The sequence below is a fragment of the Colobus angolensis genome, unplaced genomic scaffold, assembly GCF_000951035.1.
Source record: "Colobus angolensis palliatus isolate OR3802 unplaced genomic scaffold, Cang.pa_1.0 Scaffold12, whole genome shotgun sequence".
In the NCBI taxonomy this organism is placed as follows: domain Eukaryota; kingdom Metazoa; phylum Chordata; class Mammalia; order Primates; family Cercopithecidae; genus Colobus; species Colobus angolensis.
In genome coordinates, this window is record NW_012113141.1 from 13,133,280 (window position 1) to 13,150,959 (window position 17,680).

General features: G+C 46.9%; 2 protein-coding genes across 2 annotated transcripts in view; one reads left to right on the top strand and one right to left on the bottom strand.

Moving 5' to 3' along the window:
* Positions 1-476: 476 nt before the first annotated feature.
* Positions 477-16,101, bottom strand: LOC105503034 (pulmonary surfactant-associated protein A-like). Its single transcript, XM_011929764.1, has 2 exons — positions 16,014-16,101; positions 477-805 (listed from the first exon to the last, which is right to left on the bottom strand). Exons 1-2 carry the CDS (start codon positions 16,099-16,101, stop codon positions 477-479), a joined length of 417 nt encoding a protein of 138 aa, XP_011785154.1.
* Positions 16,102-17,454: 1,353 nt separating this feature from the next.
* The window catches only part of LOC105503043 (pulmonary surfactant-associated protein A-like), a 2,832-nt gene continuing 2,606 nt past the window's right edge, over positions 17,455-17,680 (top strand). The window contains exons 1-2 of the mRNA XM_011929775.1: positions 17,455-17,481; positions 17,563-17,644. Coding sequence (XP_011785165.1) covers positions 17,455-17,481; positions 17,563-17,644 — 109 coding nt within the window. The remainder of the gene's footprint in view (positions 17,482-17,562; positions 17,645-17,680) is intronic.

Genomic DNA, 17,680 nt, shown 5'->3' on the forward strand with positions numbered 1-17,680 from the left:
ATCCTGATGGCACTGGCAGGCAGTGGGCTGCAGAGGGAGAGCTAAGGGCATCAGGAGGCAGGCACTCTGTGTGACGTCAAAGGGTCCTTCTACTCCAAGACCTCACTGCTGCCATCTGTAAGTGAAGGAACTGGACCAGATGGGGAATAAGGAGGGCTCCATCTCATGCTGAAGGCCAAGCCTAGGAATGGCTGCCTGGGGTGCAGTGCTGGAAGGGTTTGTAAGGGGAGTGTCAAGGATGGCCAGTGATTCTGGGGAATAGTCAGGGCCCATCAGGGGAATGAAGTGGTTAAGGATGCCTTCAGCCCTAATAGGCACAAGTGAATTCTGTTGAAAGGGAGTTCCAGCATCTCACAGACCAAGTGGATCCTGGAGATGGAAACTGAAGGCCATACAGGATCCTCCCTGTCCGGTGGCATAAATGCTTCTTAGAACTCACAGATTGTCAGTCGGTTGTACAGGCAGTTCCTGTCATTCTACCGCCCGTCTGTGTACATCTCCACACACTGCTCTGTTCCCCGACCCGCGGGCTTCCCTGGGTACCAGTTGGTGTAGTTTACAGGGGTCCCGTCTGAGTAGCGGAAGTCTCCAGGGCTTGGACCCTCAGCCAGGCCCACATAGGCATACGTGTTGTACTTCTTCATGAAGCTTGCAACGGCCTCGTTTTCCTCTGGACTACTTGGGACAGCAATGCGGCCGCCTGCTTTGGGCCATGCCTTCTGAATGGCATCAAAAGTGATGGACCGTCCATTGGTGGAGAAGACCTTGTCTCCTACTGCCAGTATGGACCCCTGTAGACTGAGGGCTGGGAGCAGAGGAGTCCGGGTCAGGCCATTGACTGCTTTGTCTCTTAGCCACCTCTCTCACCGGCCCTCTCTGCCATCGGACTTTCCCCAGCCTCTCCATCTCTGCCTCTCTGTGTCTTCTCTTCCTCTTCCAATTGCAATTTTCTAAATTCTCTTCTAGGCTCTCATCCATGTACTCATTCATCTATTTAACAATTACTTATTGCCAGAAATGGTGCAATTTTCTGGGATTCAATAGAAAGCAAGAATAGGCAAAGACCTTGCTTTCCTAAGTCATTAGGAATGGATTGTGTACACTTCTGTCACCTCTGGGCCATTCCAAAATATCAGAAATCATCATTCCTTTCTGAAGACCTGAATGTCCACACACTTCTCTGCATCAAAAGGATATGACAATTGTAAATATATATGTACCCAATGCCAGAACACCAAGATAAAAGCAAATATTATTCGATGTAAAAGGAGAGACAGACTCCAATACAATAATAGTTGGGGACTTCAACAGTTTACTGTCTGCATTGTTAGATCATTTAGACAGAACATCAACCAAAAAAATTTGGTTTAAATTGTGTTGCAGACCAAATGGACCTAATAGACATTTGCAGAACATTTCATCTGACAGCTACAGAATACCCATTCTTCTTATCAGCACATGGAACATTATCTAGGATACACTGTTTTAGGATACAAAGTAAGTATCAATGAATAAAAATATTAAAATGATATCAAGAACCTTTTCTGACCACAATGGAGTAGGAAGGAAATTTAAAAATTTCTCGAAAGAAATGAAAATAGAAACACAACGTACCAAAACCTGTAGTAGACAACAAAAGCAGTAGTAACAGGGAAATTTATAACATTACATGCCTACATCAGAAAAGTAGAAAGATTTCAGATAAAAACCTAAAATTCATCTTAAGAAACTAGAAAAGCAAGAAAAAAGCCAAACCCCAAATTAGTAGAAAGAGAGAAATTTTTTAATATGGAGCAGATGCTGGGTGCAGTTGCTCACACCAGTAATCCCAGCACTTTGGGAGGCAGAGGTGAGTGGATCACCTGACGTCAGGAGTTTGAGACCAGTCTGACCATGTTGAAACCCCACAGCTACTAAAAATACAAAAAAATTAGCTGGACATGGTGGTGGACGCCTGTAATCCCAGCTACTTGGGAGGCTGAGGCAGGAGAATTGCTTGAACACGGTAAGCAGAGGTTACTGTGAGCCAAGATCGCACCATTGTACTCTAGTCTGGGCAACAGAGTGAGACTCTGTCTCAAAAAAAAAAAAAATGTGTGGAAATAAGCAAAAAGTAGACTAAAAAAGCAGCACAAAATGCCAACAAAATGAAAAGTTGGGGAATTTTTTGTTTGTTTGTTTGAGACAAGATTTTGCTCTGTCACCCAGGATGGAGTGCAGTGGCATTGTGTCCGGAATTGGTGGGTTCTTGGTCTCGCTGACTTCAAGAACGAAGCCATGAACCCTCACGGTGAGTGTTACAGCTTTTAAAGATGGTGTGTCCAGAGTTTGTTCCTTCAGATGTTCAGATGTGCCCAGAGTTCCTTCCTTCTGGTGGGTTCGTGGTCTCACTGACTTCAGGAGTGAAGCTGCAGACCTCCGAGGTGAGTGTTACAGCTCTTAAAGGCAGTGTCTGGAGTTGTTGGTTCCTTCAGGTGGGTTCGCAGTCTCGCTGGCCTCAGGAGTGAGGCTGCAGACCTTTGCAGTGAGTGTTACAGCTCATAAAGGCCGCACGGACCCAAAGAGTGAGCAGCAACAAGATTTATTGTGAAGAGCTAAAGAACACACCTTCCACAGTGTGGAAGGGGGCCTGAATTGCCGCTGCTGGCTCCCGCAGCCTGCTTGTATTCCCTTATCTGGCCCCACCCACATCCTGCTGATTGGTCCATTTTACAGAGAGCTGATTTGTCCGTTTTACAGACAGCTGACTGGTCTGTTTTGGCAGAGTGCTGACTGGTGAGTTTATAATCCTTTAGTTAGACACAAAAGTTCTCCAAGTCTCCGGATTAGCTAGACACAGGGTGATTGGTGCATTTACAAACCTTTAGCTAGACACAGAGTGCTGACTGGTGCATTTACAAACTTTTAGCTAGACACAAGAGTGCTGACTAGTGCGTTTACAAACCTTTAGCTAGACAGAGAAGTTCTAGGAGCCCCTACCCATCCCAGAAGCCCAGCCAGCTTCACCTCTCACTGGCACTCTTCCCAGGACTTTGTGGCACCTAGCCCGGGCACACTGGCAGCCCAGAGGGAGCTCGTCCCTCCATCAAGCCCAGCCCATGCCCACCCGGAACCTGCGCCTGCCCGCACGCGCGGCGCGCAGCCCGGGCTCCCGCCTGTGCCTCTCCCTCCACACCTCCACACGAACAGAGGAAGCCAGCTCTGGCCTTGACCAGCCCCAGAGAGGGGCCCCCACAGCGCAGCGGTGGGCTGAAAGGCTCCTGGAGCGCGGTTAGGGCAGACGCCGAGGCTGAGGAGGTGGCGAGAGCGAGCGAGGGCTGCTAACACATTGTCACCTCTCAGCATGATCATGGCTAACTGCAGCCTTCGACTCCTGTGTTCAAGTGATCCTCTTGACTCAGTAATTCTGAGTAGCTGGGACTACAGGCATGTGTCATCACACTAGGCTAAGATTTTTTTTTTTCAGCTTTTCAAAGATGAGTTTTTGCTGTATTTCCCAGGCTCGTTTCAAACTCCTGGCCTCAAGTGACCCTTCCGTTTCAGCCTCAGTGCTGGAATTACATGTATGAGCCACCATGCCCAGCTGAAAAGTTGGGTTTTTGAACAAATAAACATAATTGACAAACCACTAGCTAGAAAAGTAAGAAAAAAAGAGAAGACCTATATAAAAATCAGAAACAAGAAAGGAGACATTATATAACTGATATCACAGAAAGACAAAGGATCATTAAAGACCTTTATAAACAACTGTTTATAAACAAAAACAAATTATCTCACCCCAGCTAGACTGCCTTTTATCAATAAGACAAAAAAGAATAAATACTGGTGCGGGTACAGAGAAAAGGGAACTCTTACACATTTTGGTGGAAATGGAAAGTACTACAGCCATTGTGGAGAACAAAATGAAGCTTTCTCGAAAACCTAAAACTAGAACTATCATATGATCTAGCAATCCCACTACTGGGTATTCAAAGAAAAGGAATCCAGTATGTTAAAGAGGTATCTACCTTCCTGTGTTTATTGCAGAGCTATTCATAATAGCCAAGATATGGAATCAACCTAAGTGTCTATCAGTGAATGAATGGATTTTTTAAAAATGTAGTAACTAAACGCAATGGAATACAGTTCATCCATAGGAAAGAATAAAATTCTGCCATTCATGGCAACATGGATGAACCATTATGTTAAGTGAAATACAGCCAGGAAAAGAAAATTAAACACAGCATGTTCTCACTCATTTGTGGATGCTAAGAAAACTTAGCTAATATCGTAGAAGTAAACATAGAACAGTAAGCAAACAGTAGAACAGAAAGTATTAGAGGCTGGGAAGATTAAGGGGAATGAGAAATGGGAAAGGTGGGGCAATGGGTATAAAATTACAGCTAGATAGGAGAAATGAGTTGTAGCCTTCTTTAGCACTGTAGGGTGACCATAGCCAACCAAAAAAGTATTGTATACTTGAGAGGATTTTGAATGTTATCAACACAAAACAATGATAAGTTTTTGAGGTGATGGATATGCTGCTTACCTTGATTTCATCATTGCGCATTACATACATGTATCAAAATAGTCCACTGTGCCCATACATATGCAAAATAATTGTGTCAAAAATAACATTTTTTAAATTAAAAAGAGAGTAAAGAATACATTACCAGAAGTAAAAACAAACAAACTCCAAGAAAAGACTGAAAAGACTATAGTTACGATTATATCCCTATGTGTCAATCTGAAAAGATGGCTGGGGTATATAAAAGAAAACACTAATTGTAGAAGAGTATATGTAGTATGATCTTATTGGTGCAAAGTAAGAGAATGTGTGTTTGTGTGTCTGCACGTGTGTGTTCCTTAGCCTATTTCTTTGAAGACAGTTGCTGCTACTTGCCAGTTTCAATTCCTCCAAGGTGCAGAATGGGAAAACCTCTTTCCCTCTCCTCAAAACCTCAGTAAAACATGATGTGTTTCTCTAGGGTTTGGAAAGTTCAAAATGTTCAGGGCAGAAAGAAGGGTGACCGGGCTGCATTGGCAAAAATGAAAATAAAAACAAGTAACGTGATTTTTAAGGCAAATTGGATGCTATTTCTAGGCAACAGAAACATATTTATTGTGTTATTCTTTTTATGAATAAAATGGCATTATTAGAGAGGCATCAATGTAATATATATGTGTGTAAATATACAGCACACAACATATGTGTGTGTACATATGTATATAATGCATACACACATATTTGCTTAGTTTACTGGCAGCCTCAGGAAAGAAAAGCCTCAACTTCCATCCCCTTCATGTGACTGAGCTGTCCCTTAGATTCTGACATTATAAGTGATCTTGAAATATATCCATGATTAGTAAATTAATTTGTGCATTCCCTTGTCTTCAGGTACAGGTAGAATAAGCATGTTCCTCTGACTCTGGGAAGGTTCTAGCAGAGGACTGAGCTGGAAAAAGGATTTCTAGACAATTTTGGCAATCCATCTAATCCCTGTCAGCCTCAGTTGACTGAAGTATGGAATGGGGATTTACTCTCTGTACAGCTCATAGAGTGCTGTGATGATCCAAAGTGACAGAAAGGACCAGCAGTCACAAACAGCCTCCTCCTACTGCTAGCACCCAGGGCAGCTGGAAAAGGCGTCAGGGGAAGGGTCCCCTCAGCACTAAGAGAGAGGCCTCAAATATGCAGAGAAGCCCATGCACTGTCCTTAGGGCATGTGCATGGCCTCCACTCTGTACCCCTTTGAAACAGGAGAGTCCCCTGATCCCCCTCACAGGATGCATGGCAGGGGTGTGGCTCACCTGTTTGGTTGCCCCACTGCTCAAACTCCTAGGGGGAGCATGCAGATGGGCAGGTGCAGAGGCTGGGGTGAGTGCTTTGTGGTCCGGCCCCACGGTAGTGTCCAGGGATGGGTGCCTGTAACCCTTGTGTTACAAAGCTCTTTCAGCTTTGCATACACAGGTGGCTTAAGTGTTAATCAGCTCAATGGACCCTCTGCCTTATCATAAGGGCAGAGGGCCAGTGTGACAGCTTTCTGTATCCCAAGCTTTCACCCAGCATCCTGGAAGAATCAGATCACATGTGGGCTTGAAGGATGAGTGTAAGATTTTATTGAGTGGTGGAGGTGGCTCTCAGTGAAATGGATTGGGGGCTGGAAAGGGGAATGGAGTGGGAAGGTGATCTTCCCTTGGAGGCGGGCCACCCAGTAACTAGTATCTTCCCTGATCACCTCTGTGCAAACTCCCCTCAGTGTTCAGATGTTCCTCCTCTTCTCTCTGTCTCTCTCTGCCACATCGTTCCACTGTCCATTTGCTTGCCTGCTGGTCTGCTGGTCTGCTGGTCTGCTTCTGGAGCCTGGGGTTCAGGGTTTATGTGGTTGCAGGATAGGGGTTGTGGCAGGCCAAAAGGCAACTTTTTGGTCATAAAACAGAAATATCTTTTCCCATTTAGGGCCACGGGTCTTCAGGCTTGAGGGTGGGGCCTTTGTTGGGGAACCACCCTTTTTCTACCCAGTGTTTCACTGTCTCCCATCACTATCATTTCTCCACTCTGAAGAGGCACATCTGACTGCTATTAGGATATGGACGATGAGCAGTCTTAGCCACTTCCTGCTGACAGGGGGAGTTGTTTTGGGGAAAATGTCAGTCAGATTCCTCCCAGAGGTCTATCTAAGGGTCCCTGGCAAAGGGGAGCCATCATCTGAGGCTCTGATTGCCTGAACATCCTGAGTTTGATGACCTCTAAGTGAGAGAGGAAAAAAAAGTTTTATAAGGTTAAATAGGCATGGGTTAAAAGTGTGTATTATACAAGGAAAGAATCCAGTGCCAAAGACACAGAAATAAGAAGTAAAATGTACTAATTACCCTGAAAACACTATTGTACCCCATGGTATAGAAGAGAACAAAGGTAGGAACAGCAAGCATAGGCAAGACTATAAAGAGAACATAGATGGAATGTTAATTAACACTTATCTTTTGTGATTTTTAGCTTGAATTTCCTGATCTCTTCACAATGGTATTTTGGGTGCTCTTCTAGGTTGAAAGAGGTGACTCTGTTGGCTTCCCAGGCCTTTCCTAGTATACTGAATCCAAGAGTCTATTCTGGTGACCTTGACCTTCACTGCTGTAGGAGTGGAAAGAAGTACAGTGCAAGGTCCCTCCCAACCAGGGCATATTGAGGGAGAAAGGTAAAGAAGTACCTTTACCAGTACTAGGTCCCCTGGGTTGAATAGAGGTTGACCTGGTTCATGGGACTGGGCTTTCAACAGTTGTTTCAGTTTCTGTTGGAAATGCACCAAAGAGGTTTGTGCTTAATTAAATCAGAGGTTTCTTGGTCTAGCAAGAAATCATTCATGAGAAAAGACCATCCATACATAGTCTCAAAGGGACTCAAACCCAGCCTTGAAAAAGTGTTTCTGATACATAGCAGGCCTATGGAAAGAAGAGTAGCCCAGGGGAGATGAGTCTCCTGAGACAGTTTCTTCAGGTGCTTTTGATAATATAATTTGTCTTTTCCACCTTTCCTGAGGATTGTGGTCTCCTCGGGAACTGTATTGTATGCCTAGTGCCTTTGAGACCCCCCTGGGTGACAGCTGCCTTGAATGAGGGGCCAGTATTGCTCTGGAGGTACTTAGGGAGTCCAAAGTGAGGAATTATCTCATTGATTAGTACTATTATCACCTCAGAGGTTTTCTCTGTCTGACGTGGAAATGCTTCTACTCAGTTAGTGAAGGTATCTATCCATACTAGGAGGTACAGGATGCCCCTTGCCTTTGGCATATGGGTGAAATCCATTTGCCAGTCTTCCCCCAGGTAGCCTTGGAGAAGATGCTGTTAATTAAGGGGATTGTTTCTAAGGCAGGTCGTGCATCAGGTTTTTATCTGAGAACAACTTGAGCCAGTTGATAGGTTTTATCTTTACCTAGGTGGAAGGCCTGGAGAAGGCTTTTAAGAACTTTTCATTGGTTGCCAGCTGGTAGATAAAACATACCATCCCAAGAGGTGGCCCATTCTATTTCCACAGGAGAGTATTGAGATTTTATTTCTCTGATGGGGCCATCCCAGATCAGTGGGGCTTCAAGTGGGTCAGAGACCTGGGGCCCCCTTGCTGCTGATTTAGCTGCTCAGTCTGCCAGCCTGTTTCTCTCAGCTATTTCATCCGTCCCTCTTTGGTGGCCTTTAAAATGTATTACTGCCACTTCCCGTGGGAGGGAAACTGAGCAAAATAGTCTGTTAATTTCCTCATGGCATTTAATGATACCCATTAGCTGTGAGGAAGTTCCTCTCTTTCCAGATAGTGGCATGGGTAAGGAGAACTAGGAAAGGATACTTAGAATCAGTATAAATGTTAACTGTTTTTCCTTTGCTTAATTCGAGTGCTCTCATGAGGGTGATTAGTTTGACCAGTTGAGCATTTGTGCCAGAGGAGAGAGGTGTGCTCTCAACAATATAGTTCAGAGTAACTATTGCATACCCTGCTTTATGATTTCCTTTTTCAACAAAAGGACATCTGTCCATAAAAATAAACCAGTCTGGATTTTTAAGGGGGTTTTCTTGAGGTCTCCTCTGGCCGCATAAGTTTGTACTACTATTTATTCACAGTCATGTTAAGTTCCCCAGCTTCCTCTGGGAGGAAGGTGGCTGGATTTAGGGAGGGACAGGTTCTTAATTGGACTGAAGATCCTTCTAATAACAGAGCTTGATACCTGAGGAGGTGGTTGCCTGTTAGCCAGAGATTCCCCTTAAAAGTATTTCTGCCACATTATGTGGGGTATAAATGATAAGTTATTACCTGTTGTTAACTTAGTAGCCTCTGGTACCAGCAAGGCTACTGCTGCAATTGACCAGAGACAGGCCAGTCATCCTTTGGCTACCAAATCTAGCTCTTTACTCAGTTAGCCCACAGGCTGCTGGGCTGGACCCTGGGCCTGTGTTAGGACTCCCAGTGCCATTCTCTTTCTTTCTGATATATAAAGATTAAACATTTTTCCTATGGGGGGGGACTAAGGGCTGGTGCCTTAAGCAAGGCTTGTTTTAGTTGGTCAAAGGCCTCTTTAGCCTCCAGTTCCCAAATTAGGCAGTGAGTATCAGCTGCTTGAGTCTCCTTTATTAGGTGATAGAAGGGATGTGCTATTTCACTGTACCCAGATATCCATAGTCTGCAGAATCCTGTAATGTGTAAGAATCCCCTCAGTTGCTTGAGTGTTAGGGGAGGAGAAAGGAGGAGATAGATTTAATCCTTTCTTTGCCCAATGCCCTGGTCCCCTCTGACAAGACCAGGCTTGGGTACTTCACTGAAGTCTGACAGAGCTGAACTTCACATTTTGAAACATTATATCCTCTGTTAGCCAGGAAATTAAGAGGAGCCTTACTTCCCTCCTGAGAGATTTCCTCACTTGGAATGCAGAAAAGAAGGTCATCCATGTATTGCAAAACTTTGACCTGAGGATAAAGGAACTTGGAGAGATTTCTCCATAATGCCTGCCCAAACAAGTGGGGGCTGTCTTGGAATCCCTGAGGTAACACTGTACAGGTTAACAGGGTGGTTTGGTTAGAGGGATCCTCAAACAAATTTGTTTGCATTGGATCCTCAATGCAAACAAATACTGGGAGTTGGGGTGTAATTGTATGCAGAAGAAGGCATCCTTTAGGTCCAGGAAACATTTAGTTTCCTCAGGTATTTGAGCTAACAGGGTATATGGATTGGGAACTGTTGGGTGTATTGGAACCACAGCCTCATTACCAAGGAGGTGGCCCTGAACTAGTCTCTATTTCTATTTGGGTTTTAGTACCCCCAATATTGAGGTATTACAAGAGCTATTGCAGGGTTTGAGTGGGCCCTCCATCTTCAAGTTATCAATAATGACTTCTAGTCCTTTCCTAATCTCTAGTTTCAGGGGATAATGTTTCTGGTTAGGAAAGGAGGTGGGATCGTTAAGATGGAACCAGACTGGTATGGTAGTTGTGGCTCTGCCAATCGTCTCTTGAGTTGCCCAAACTTCTGGTTTAATATTGGCCTCTACTAGGATTAGACAAAGAGTTTCCCTAGGGGCCATCAGCATGATGGTCCCCATGTGGGCCAGAATATACCTACCCAACAGAGAAGTTGGGCTTTCAGGCATAATTAGAAAAGCTTTAGTGAACAACCCCAGCTACAGCTAAGGGGTGGGAAAAAAATATTGGGTTAAAGACCTTCCTGAGATGTCCTTCACAGTCACTCTAAGAGAGGAGAGGGGGCCTGGATTCAAGAGAACTGAGAGACCAGCCCCAGTGTCCAAAAGGAGGTCCACTTTCCTCCCTTCAATTTCCATGATTACCCGGGGCACCTGGATGGTAATGGTGGTCTGGACCACGGGAGTCAGGAGAGGAGCCCTGGGACCTGTCAGTCCTGTTGCTGGACCATTTGGAAGACTAGCTCCAGACCTGGTGACTAGCATGCCAGAAACAGTCCACCCTCCAATGGTCCCCATTGCAGATTGGACAGGGTTGAGGTGGCTTCTTCATGCTGCCTGAGCAATTCTTCTTAAAATGCCCTGGTTTGTCACATCTGTAGCAATCAACAAGTGCACCCTGGGAGTTCTGGGGTTTGTGGGCTTGTCTGTTGGTCATTAAAGTCTCTGTTTCTTTCCTGTATTTCCTCTCTCGCTTGTGCCTACCTATCTCTAGCTTTGTAGCTTCTTTATAGCTTCCTTCTTTGTAGCTTCCTTCTGATATCAGGGGCTGCCTGAGTAATAAATTTATCCTTTCGGATTAGTTGTCCCTCAAATGAATCAGGGGATAGAGAGGTCTGCTTTACTATAAGGCCTCCCTTGGCCTTTCCAGGAAGGCAGTGGGATTTTCATCTAATCCCTTGTCAATCATGGATAATTTAATATAATTGAGAGACTTGGTCCTGGTCGTACATAAGCCCACCATTATGGACCTCTGAAAGTGTCTCCTCTTCCAGTCTTCCATTTTGTCATTGGGATCCCATTTACGGTAATCTATTGATACTGCTTCTCTTCCAGTTGGATAATGTTTGCCCCCTTCCCTGACACTGTATGGGATACTAAGCTCATCCCCAAATCTCTCTGCTGCTTGCAGAGCAGGCTGCTTCTTAGTGCCTGTCAAGGTCTGGTTCAAAAGCACCATAACGTCTCTCCAGGAGAGATCAAATATTTGGGTGAAATTCTGGAAGGTCTCTATATATCTGTTGGGGTCATCTTAAAACTTCCCAAAATCCCCCTTAATTCACTTTAAGTCCTGTAGGGAGGAGGGGACCTGGACCTTACTGGGCCCAAATTCACCAGGCATTGGTTTAATGGGCAAGAGTGAGGTTGGGGCTTGTGTAGGGTGAGGAATTTTAGGAGGGGTCAAGTGAGAGGCTGAAGCTGAATAGGAAGGTCGAGGTGAACCCAGAGGGGAAGAGCTGGGAGTGGTGGGTGGCTTCACTGCTTGGGGTGCCTCTGGGATTCATATCTTTAGTTTCCTAGGCTTGCCCCTTGCAGTCTTCCCTGAGATGGCAAACAGGAGGGCTGGATCAATCCTACATTGTCAGCAAAGGTCTAGATTGCTTTGCAAGGTATAGAAAGCCTACACATGTGGGACCTCAGACCATCTATCCTCATGTGTACAGAAAAAGTCTGACTGCTGGATAGTATTGAAATGTATGGTTCCTTCCTGAGGCCCACCCAGTCCTTCATAATTTGGCCAAACCTTTGTATAGAGGGCTATGAGGCATTTTTCTTCCAGATTAAGAGAGTCAAAGCAGTCCCATTGATTCTGGATACACTCCAGAGGGGTATAAGCTGGGGATGGTGAAGAGAGATGGATGCCTATTCTGAAAGACAGAGAATAGAGGCATCCCTCATTCCCTTCTTTCTTTCAGTGAAAACTCAGGGTGTGATGGATAGAGAAAGTGAGTGTCCTTCCTTTCTCTTCCATCTTTTTATTCCTGAGCCCTGGTGACCTTGGCAGGTGCCACTCATGATTACCAATGCGGCATGCACCCGTGAAGCAGAAAAGGCCTAGATAATAGGAATTATTCGCCCTCACCTATGCCTCCATCTTCCCCTGCTGTCAACAACCTTTGAGTTCCCTGGGACTCATTTATGCCGTGAAGCATGGCCTCCTTCCATGGGTGGGGATTTAGTGTGCAGGAATTGGTCCTGCCCATTTACATTGTGCCTGATGCCTGGCTTTGGGTCCCTCAGATCTGGTTTTCCTTTCTAAGGCTTCAGCCTGAAGTTTGGAATCAAGTTTGGGACTAAAAAGTATTTCAAGAGGCTGCACGTATCTGTTTAGATTGTTTCAAATGAGCTCTGCCAAGTGTGCTGGTATCATCCAGCAGGGCCTGCTCATCTGTTATATTCCCTTTCAGCAGCAGAGTGCTGGGAGGGGGAACCCTCTCACTTAGAAAAGGAAAAGAAAAAAACCAAAACCCCAAAACAGTGTAAGGGGAGAGAGGGGAAGGTACTGGGGGAATGTTAGAAACAAATTTTCAATGCCGCTAAAGAAATAGCACTCGAACACAAATTTTCTCAGCAAGGCAAATTTGCTTCTGCAGGAGGGTGTGTCTCGCATGTGGAGCAATGGTGAGAGCACCCAGAACAAAGGAAAGAAGGGGTTTTTATTATCTCTTAATGCAGCTTGTCCCTGTAACTGTACCCTGCCTCCACTGGCTGGAGTTGGACTGCACAATCTAAGCTGAACCCGGTTGGCTAACTTGAAAAGTGCAGGAATGCGGTTACCCTGGTGGGTAGGCAGGCAGATCAGTTTCAGCAGGAGAAGCCTTTGCGATGGGAGGGATAATTCACAGAGTGGGTAGCAGATGTTAAATGTGCACTCTATAGATAAGGACTGGTGGGAAAGTTGTTTACCAGGGCCGGGGGAACACAGAGAGTAAAGAAGTCTGGCCTTGAAAGCAGGGAGCAAAGAACAAGGAAATTTAAGCAAGCTAAACCTTCGAAGAAGAATTTCCTACTGTATTTAACAGGGAAGAACCCCTTGCTCAGCACAAATTTTTTCCTTTAATCATTGTATCTTTCCCGAGGATCGAACCAGGCTGAACTCCTTGGCCAGAGGAGGGAAAGTTCCATTGGCGTGGCAGCCAAGAAGTGCTGGCTGGCCTTTCCAGCAGGGCCCCTGGCAGGAGCCACTGTTTCTCCCACCCCTTGTGGCCGCTGGGCATGGCTTTTGCATGCTGTGGACATTCCTATGTGCCCGAGCCAGGAGGGGAACGAGTATGAGAAGGGGGGCAGTGTACCACGAGCAACTGCGGCTGTCAGGGTGGATGTGGGCATCGGCACATTCGAGAAAAAACAAAAACCACATTGTTCTGATTTGCACCTTTGATGGCTAAGCCAAACACTCATTCTGTTTAATAGTATAGCCACAGCCTGTAGCAAAACTCTTAACATTATAAAGGAAGAAATATGAGCCATTTCAAACTGTGAAAGAAATAAAGACACCAAGTGAAGTCTGTGGGTCTCGGCCAACGGAGTTCAGTCTTGGGGCCTTCCAGCAAAAATGCCTTTGGTTGTCTGAGGGTTTTATTCCAGTCCAATGTGGCAGCCAGACCCCTGTGAAGGGAAACAGAGCAGGAAAGAGAGAGGTGGCAGGGCCCTGGAAAAGATACAGATCTGACAGTTTCACATCTGTACTCACCCTCCCAATGAATATCCCAGACAGGGCTCCAGCTGAAATGGAAGAGCTCCCTTATCCCTCTTGCAGGACACGCAATAGGGGTGTGGCTTGCCTATTCAGTCACCCTACTGCTCAAACCCCCAGGGGAGCATGCAGATGGGCAGGTTACAGAGGCCAGGGTGAGTGCTTTGGGCTTCGGCCCTGTGGTAGTATCTAGGGGTGGGTGCCTGCAATCCCCGTGTTACAAGCTCTTTCAGCTTTCCCGTCCACAGACATCTTGAGTGTTAATCAGCTCAGTGGACCCTCTGCTGTATCACAAAGGCAGGGGGCCAGTGTGACAGCTTTCTGTAACCTGAGCTCTCACCCCCAGCATCCCAGAAGAATCAGATCACACACGGGCTCAGAAGATGAGTGCAAGGTTTTATTGAGTGGTGAAGGCGGCTCTCAGGGAGATGGATAGGGAACTGGAAGGAGGAATGGAGTAGAAGGTGATCTTTCCCTGGAGTTGGGCCTCCCGGTAGCTGGACTCTTCTCCAATCGCCCCAGTCAAACTCTTCTCAGTGTTCAGCTGTCCCTCCTTTTTTTTCCTCTCTCTCTCTCTGCCACATCATTTCGCTGTACGTCTGCTTGTCTGCTGGTCTGCTGGTCTGCTTCTGGTGCCTGGGGTTCAGGGTTTATATGAGTGCAGGACAGGAAGTGTGGGGGGCCAAAAGGCAACTTTTTGCTCACAAAAACAGAAATGTCTGTTCCCATTTAGGACCATGGGTCTTCAGGCTTGAGGGTGGGGCCTTTGCTGGGAACCACACTTCTACCCAGTGTTTCCCTGTCTCCTGTCCATATCACCTTCAGTCTTACCTTGCCCACGTGGGAAAGCATTATCTTCCTGGTTTCAGTCATACTGGATGAGGCGGGAGTCCTGCCACAGGGAGTGGGACTCCAAGTGCAATGAGACTGTGGACTCTGAGGTGGCTTGGCATGGGCGCCCAAGGACTGGCTGTGTGAAGAGGATGTCCCTGCAGAGGGAGGAAGCCCAACATGGAGGATGAAGCCCCTAGGAGAGTGAGAAAGATACTGAAGGAGAGCAGACCGGCGGGGGCAGTGGAGCCTAAGCAGGGGGAGGAGGCTATGGACACAGCTGAGTGGCCTGGCATGGGCACTCGGAACTCAGCAGGAACTACAGCAATTCTTAGAGCTAAGAGTGACAAATTTGTATTGGGAGGAGAACCATCTTCTTAACGACATTCTTTAGATTCACTGGTGCCATGTGCTGGTAAACTGTAGCTGTTTCAACATCAAACACGCGTAGTGCCCCCTGCAGCCCACAGGTGAGTGCTTGGCACTCCCTGACGGCTGGTGGTAGGCCTCATGCATGAGTCCACATTGCTACAAAGCAATCAATGGGCAACAGAGACAGTGTGATGAGGAATGGGATCTTTACAATAGTCCCAAAGTGTGTCCTCACAACATAGTCACTGATTGAAACTAGAAAAAGAACGTATTTATGGTGGCAAAGCCACCACCTTAATTCAATGATCAACACAAACATCATCAGTCTTGGGGCAAACTAAAGTCCCATGCTGCCCGATAGAATGGGAGGAATGCAGCGGGTGTCTATGGTATTTCTGCCAAAGTTACAGAACCTGAATCTAATTGTGAGCCAATACATCGAAAAAAAGAACAACAGCAACAAAGCAAAAAAAAAACAAAACAAAAAACAAAGTGGGGGCATTCTACACAGTCAGTCTCCTGTGATCTTCACACTGTGTTCAGGTCATGAAGGTGAAGGGAAGACAGAGGGACTTTGTGGGTTTCAGGACACTGGAGAAGCATGACAAAGGAATACGGTACATGGCTCGTAAATGGATCGTTTGCTATAAAGGACACTATTGGGGCATTGGGTACATTTTGCATAGGGCCTGAAGGCTATGTGGAGTTATTGTATCAGTGTTAATTTCTTGATTATGGTTATAATGTGAAAATGTCTTTGCGTGAGAAACACATTAAAGTATGGGGGTGTTGGGGTTTCATGTTGACAACCTACTCTCATAAGTTCAGGAAAAAATATTTGTACCATGCCTGCAATTGTTCTGTAAATTTGATGTTTCAAGATAATAAAAACTAAAAGGAAACTGAGCCTCAAAATGTTACATAACCTGACCAAGTCCACATGGGTAATAAGTGACAGTTCTGGGTCAAAACTCAGGTGTGCCTTTTCCCTAAAGCCACGCCCTGCCCTGCCAACCACAAGGCCCTGCACATCCGAGTTGGCCTCTGTTCCTGCTCATCACCTGCAAAACAGCCTTGCCCCCCAACAGCCGAGTTGCTGGAGCTGTTCCCCATCTGCCCCTGCCCTGCTCTGACCTGGCTCCCCCATCCCACACCTGGCCCAGCACTCATCTCACCTTGTAGCAGGCAGCACTGGGGAAGCAGAAAGAGTCCATGCTGCAAATTGGCACTGGCCGGCTTCCTGCTCCCAGGAGTGGAGTCCATTGGCTGATCTCCTGCTGCCCAGAAGAGCTCCAGACTCCTCACAGGTTTGAGATTCATCAAACCAATTCCAAATAAACCAGGGGAGGTTTTCCCGTCTTGGTTCCCATTGTCACCACTTCCACAGTTGGAGATTCCCTCCTAATCCAGATGCTTGAACCAGGACTAGGACTTCATATATCACTGGGACACTTAGCATAATCACCGTTGCAGGTTGCCAGATATCACCCAAAGATAGTTCTGCCAAAGACGGAAAGACAGAAACTGCAGATCTGCCATGACTTTCCAGGTGCTGCCCTAATTCCTCTAGCTGAACCCCCCAGAGCAGAGGGAAGCAGAACTTGAAGCATGTTTGCCTGTCATTCTGCCCATGTGCCCACCAATCCAGCTACAAGCTCCAGGGACATGGGCTAGGGGAGCTTGGGGCTCGGGCTGAGCCAAGTCACAGGGCAGACAGGTTGGCCTGGATCAACCTGACCATGCTCAGCTGGAACAGTGACTTCTTCATTGTCTGAATCTAAACCAGGAACTCAATGGGGCTTCATTAGTGCCTGTGTAAGGGCTCTCGGCTTTCATTGCTAAGGAGCTTGCTAGGGACAGGGTGGGTGACCTCAGCCACGGGCGGATTTCTCTTCTTACAGACCTGGAGTTCCTCTTTGGCAGGTTCTGTGCTCCCCTCAAGGGTCCTTGGAGATCCTCCAGCCTGAGTGCTCTTGGAGAAATGTGCTGTGTAAACACCATGCCCATTTCCTGCCTGGAGCACAGGTTTTGTGGTAGGGCTCTCAGGGGTGGGAGGAAGCCTGGCAGCCCCCACACCTATAAACGCTGCTGTCTACCTTGCCTTCCGACTTGGAGGCAGAGACCCAGGCAGCTGGAGGCTCTGTGTGTGGGTGAGTTTAGCCCCATCCCCTGGGTGTTCTCCAGCTTGAGGATCACAGGCAGAGAGGACCAGCCAGCAGCCACAGGCCTGACCAAGGCCCAGGCTGGGAAGAAGAGTGACTCCCCATCCCCCACTGGGAGGTGTTTCACAGCACAGTCAGCACAGGTGACCTGCAAAGATCCTCATGTTTGTTATCTTCTTTGGCCAGATCCATCCCTGCAGGGTTCAGCAGGGTCTACAGGAGGGGCAGTGAGAGAACAGACCCCAAAAAGAAAGGGGACTCCATCCTGACCACCTTGAAAGGGGCCAGGCTGCAGGCCCCATTCATCTCTTTTCATTCTCAGGTTGCTGATTTATTAGAGCCTGAAAAGAAGGTAACTGAGCATATGAGGGACAGATGGAGTGAGTCAGTGAGTGAGTGACCTCATCCTTGCTCCTAATAGACTGGGAGGGACAGGGCAGGTTTTCTGCAGAGCATGGAAGATTCGGCTGAAGTCAGAGAGGTGAAGCCAGTTTTCCAGGGTAACAGTGAGGCACTGACAGAGAGGAGACTGCAATGGACCCCAGGTCCCTGGGCTCCCCAGAGCTCCTTACTCTTCCTCCTCCTCAGCAGCCTGGACACCCCACAACCTCCAGCCGGAGGCCTGAAGCGGGAGACCACGCCAGGTGCCAGATGATGCTGGGAATTTTCCTGGGTGCTTC

What these genes read in the sequence shown, in the direction of transcription:
- LOC105503034 (XM_011929764.1), bottom strand. Translation starts at nt 16,101, where the DNA reads ATGGACTCCACTCCTGGGAGCAGGAAGCCGGCCAGTGCCAATTTGCAG. An exon ending in CCAGTGCTGCCTGCTACAAG is followed by an intron (nt 806 to 16,013) that starts GTGAGATGAGTG and finishes CTCTGCTCCCAG; the next exon opens with CCCTCAGTCTACAGGGGTCC.